The 4445-nt window shown below is 42.0% G+C and overlaps 1 protein-coding gene across 1 annotated transcript; it reads left to right on the top strand.

Annotated features, from left to right (window-relative positions):
* Window positions 1–267: 267 nt before the first annotated feature.
* LOC103132513 (cholecystokinin-like) lies at window positions 268–3953 on the top strand. Its single transcript, XM_007544315.2, has 4 exons — window positions 268–374; window positions 977–1097; window positions 1207–1362; window positions 3539–3953. Exons 2-4 carry the CDS (start codon window positions 977–979, stop codon window positions 3673–3675), a joined length of 414 nt encoding a protein of 137 aa, XP_007544377.1. The 5' UTR covers window positions 268–374; the 3' UTR covers window positions 3676–3953.
* Window positions 3954–4445: the final 492 nt, after the last annotated feature.

The following is a 4445-nucleotide window of genomic DNA, read 5'->3' as shown; positions in this document are numbered from 1 at the left end:
AACACTGTATCTATAAAACTACCCACTAAAACCTCTCAACTTTTAAAAATTTCAACAGCACTTCAAGGTTTTTTTTGTAGTTTTCCTGTCAGGCAGTTTGTTGCCAACCAACAACAAACATGCATCTCCAGATCTACAAGTTTATGACATGCAAACAGACAGTAAAAGTGAAGCATGCTGTTGTATCACTGAGGCTTCGTTCGGATCAGCCTCACGAACATGTAGCACACACACACACACGCGCACACACACACACACACTGACTGAGAGTGGCTGAGCGAGGAGTATAAAAGGGGGCATCCTTCCCACTCATCAGAGAAGTGCTCACTTCATTCTTGCACACTTCTTGAACACAACAAGCCTGTTTTCTCAAGGTAAGGCTGTTTTTATTTTGGCCCTGAAGTATTTTGTGACATTACGTTGAATATTTTTATTGTTAATTAATACATTTACATTGCGGGTTGGTTGTTGCTTATAAAATGTAAATGTAATTTTATTGTGACATAAGGCTTATTCTTTTAGATTCTATCAAAACTAATATTTTTCTTCTCAAAAGACAAAATTCCTTGGTTTTTTTTGGAGGGAGTTTTCCCCAGTCAGTCTTTAACTCTCCATCTTTAACTATGTTAAATTGAATTTGTGAATAAAACTGTAATTCTTTACGGATTTCATTCATAGAGATTTGTCTTGGAGATTTTGCCTGATGACAAATAGACCAAGAGTTTTTATCTTTTTATTTCTTAGGTCAGTTTGACCTGCTGCAAACCGTATTCAGGTTCCCCAGGTCCATCTCACCTGCTGTGATAGAAGCTGATATTTTGTGGATGAATGTGTGAATATTCTGACTCTCACTGCAGTCAGATTAATCTCTTTATTCCTGTGGAGGAGCGGTTGCCTGGCAGAGGGTCCGAGCCGCCTCATCGTGGGAGATTACACCTAAAAGAATAAAACAAGCCGTTTCCTCTCTGTGTTTCAGATGACTGTCGGACTGTGTGTGTGCGCTGTGCTGGCGGTCCTGTGTTCGAGCTGCTTCGGGCTGCCCTTCTCCCCCCAGCCCGTAGATGAGGACCAGCGCTACTTCTCAGTTCCCTCTCAAGGTACACGGGCGCCTTCCGGCAAATCCAAGTTTTCAGATCCGAGCGCGTGACCTCATGTTTTTGTGTGTGTGTGTGTGTGTGTGTGTGTGTGTGTGTGTCGGTTCCGCAGCCGTCTTCGAGGCTGACGCCCCCACCTTGGGGGAGACCCACCTCCGACACAGCCGCTCGAGCCCCCAGCTGAAGCCCTTCTCTCAGGCTGAGGAGGACGCAGACTCCCGCGCGAACCTCAGCGAACTGCTGGCCAGGCTCATCTCCTCCAGGAAAGGTGTGTGTTTGTGTGTGTGTGTGTGTGAGAGAGAGAGAGGGTTTTGATGTTGGGGTTTGCTGTGTGTGCACAAACATGAAAAAAAACATCTTGTTGCACTTGCAACAATGTTGATTTTCATACACAAGTGCATTTTTTCCCAGCCATTTGTCTCCCCTGGGTCATGGCTAATTACTGCACAGGCAGCTTTGTAAAATGAATTAGTGGCTCTGGAAAGCTTTTGTGGTTTGAAAAAGGGTCTTCCTGGGTGAGCAGCCTTCCTGTTGATCCTCTCATACGATTTAAGTCTGAATCTGGCTTCTAATCACTTGACTTTCATTTTTTTCCCCCATCTTTCCTTTTGTTGTCAGTGTTTTTTTTTTCTTTTATGTCCAGCACTGATCTCCTTGGTAGAAGGGATGCACACATCAGGATCTCACATTTCCTGACTCTCTCTCGCTCTCTCTGTGTGTGCATCAGAGCTTCGTGTAGAACAATTTCACCAAAGTGAACTGTAGGAAATATGATCGAAAAGATTCTCCTCGAAGCTTCAAAGCGGATATTTTCTGCATCTTCAATTAAGAGTTTTTTTGTTTTGTTTTGTTTTTTTGTTGTCTAAGTAGAACCATTGATGGAACTTACTTGTTTTAATTTAATAAAAAAATATCTAAAAGTTTGAAGAGCTGCAGGGTTTAGGTTATAATCATGTTTTTTTCCCCTTTTAAATCTGTGTGAAAAGAGCAAGTGGCCAATTTATTGGTCAAAACTAATGAATGAAAATATAAAAAAGTGCCTTTATTTTCCATGGTTATTTGAGTAGTGCAACCAAGCCAGTTTTTTACTTTAGTTGAAACAAGGATAAAGAAACATCCTTTCTTTATCCGTAAAGAAAGATAAATTCATTCATTAATCAATTATTTAAAAACTAAAATAATAATCCAATTCAAAAAGGAATACTTGGGTCTGTTGAAAAAAAAAAATGAAATAAATATTATTTTTTCATGCCAGACATTAAGATGTTTTTTTCTTTAGCCACAATGAAGCAGCTATTTAGCGCTAAAGTTTCTCCCCGACTCTTTCATAATATGCATAATCATCAACAAACCAAAAAAAACAAAAAAAAACCCAAAACTTGGAAGCTGTTAAGTCAGACGCCGAGATCCTCAAGAAGCCAAAAGGGCACGCTGAAACTCAAATGCAACACCGTACGGGGCTGAGCGCGCCTCTCTGTTTGCTGGGTGTCGGTGGGTGTGTTGCTCACGTTCTCGCTGTTCACTTGCATGTTTCGGTGTGGGAGGTGTCGTTGTCGAGCCTTCTGCGGCCGGTCTCCTCAGCTTAGCAGCAAGCTGAGGAAGATATCTGTGTGTGTATGTGCGTGCGTGTGTGTGTGTGTGTGCGTGTGTGTGAGAGAGAGAAAGATGCGTGGGAGGATGTGGGTGGAGTGAAAAGTGCATCTCTGCGTGCCCGGGATTGATTACTGGACAGATAGCGGCTCTGCTTCCCCTTCACTTGGAATCAAATGAGTTGAAAACTGGGAATTCAGGAGATCAGAGACAAGAGAGGTTGAGCAAAGCGTTGGGGTGTCACAGGTGCGAGGGCTGGTTGGAGAAACGGGAGGCTCGCATCTGTCCACATTCATGTGCGGTCATGTGGATGCAGAGGCTAATGAGGTGCTGTCAGGCTGTAATCCAGCCATTGCTGCTGTAGCTTCCTTTTCTTTTGGCGTGTGAATGTGGTTTCTATTTGTGTGTGGGTTTTCACGGAGCAAATAAGTTTAAGATGCAGATCCAGAAAGGAGTAAAAGTAAAATCCAAACATCTTCAGATCGCAGAAGCTTGTTCGAAGGCGTAAACTCTTAAGTTGTGTTAAACATCTGTGATTTGTTTGCCGGTTCAGTTTTCTGCTAAATTCTGTTTGAAGGCAAACAGAATTTAAAGGCAAACATTGACTTTTTGATGTTCGTCTTCCTGAAAGCCTCATCTCATCCCAACCAGTGAACATATCTTTTGAATAATTCAGCTTGAGAGGGTAAACATCTCTAGTGTCGTAGCTGTGTTCAGAGTCAGGTCTGTCAGAGGTTCTCGGTGAAATAAAAGTTCTACTCCAAGAAGATCTCTCTGCACTCAGGAATACTAACTTGACTTTTGTTCTTCTCCTCCGCCCACAATCTCTCCCCTGCTCCCATCTCTGCTTCCAGGTTCTGTGCGTAGAAACTCTATGGCCCAGAAAAAAGGTGGCGGTCTGGACACCAAGCATCGGATAGCGGACAGGGACTATATTGGATGGATGGATTTTGGCCGTCGCAGTGCAGAAGAGTTTGAGTACGCCTCATAAGAGGAAGCAGCTTCTCCTCCATGGAAAGGGGAAAAAAAAAAAAAAAAACACGCCAAGCTGGCTCCCCACTGTCACCCAACAAGAGCCTATTTATGACGTATTTGTTGTACATTTGTTTGTAAAACTGTAATAACGCAATATTCATACTGTATGCCAAATTTTTTGCAGAGAGCTCTTTCTGTTTGTTTTCTTGTTCATCTGATTTCTTTATCATTTGGGGGTGAAACGATTTGGGTCTGTTGAGACTAACTGGGCAGAATAAAGATTATAAATACCCATCTGCAGTTGATTTCTTCAGAAATACACAGTAATACAACAACAGGTATTCCAAGTAATTAGTATTGTTAGAAGTAATACTCACAATGATGCATTATTACAAACCAGATCAGACTACATCAGGTGCTCAAAAGGTACACATGGTGGTTAGTTTATTATTACTATGGAAAGCTTATTGACTACACAAGTTTAATCACGAAACATTTAACTTTTCTGCGGAATTCAGCGATTCAAAGCTGATTGCTGAAAGCTTTATCTTCAGAGCAACCAGTCTGTCTACATTTAGTCTAGCCCTTGTAAAGTATCCAAAAGATGAATGGTGTTAGACAATGTCCAAACATGCAACAAAAAATGTCTACGAGTTGTACAACAGTGCATCTTGAGATTTCACCCATGAGCATCGTGAAGAGAACCAGGTTAGAAGGGGCATCTTTGACGTCATCCAACACATACTAAACATAACCCATTCGGACTCCACATCCACACTATCCTCT

This window comes from Poecilia formosa, unplaced genomic scaffold (genome assembly GCF_000485575.1).
Source record: "Poecilia formosa unplaced genomic scaffold, Poecilia_formosa-5.1.2 Scaffold1097, whole genome shotgun sequence".
Classification (NCBI taxonomy): domain Eukaryota; kingdom Metazoa; phylum Chordata; class Actinopteri; order Cyprinodontiformes; family Poeciliidae; genus Poecilia; species Poecilia formosa.
Note: the sequence above shows the minus strand (reverse complement) of the source record. Positions and strands in the feature narration are given on the sequence as shown.

Bases quoted from the DNA above. Each gene is read 5' to 3' on its own strand.
- LOC103132513 (XM_007544315.2), top strand. From the start codon at position 977: ATGACTGTCGGACTGTGTGTGTGCGCTGTGCTGGCGGTCCTGTGTTCG. The intron at 1,098-1,206 runs GTACACGGGCGC...TCGGTTCCGCAG, and splicing joins CTTCTCAGTTCCCTCTCAAG to CCGTCTTCGAGGCTGACGCC. The intron at 1,363-3,538 runs GTGTGTGTTTGT...CTCTGCTTCCAG, and splicing joins GCTCATCTCCTCCAGGAAAG to GTTCTGTGCGTAGAAACTCT.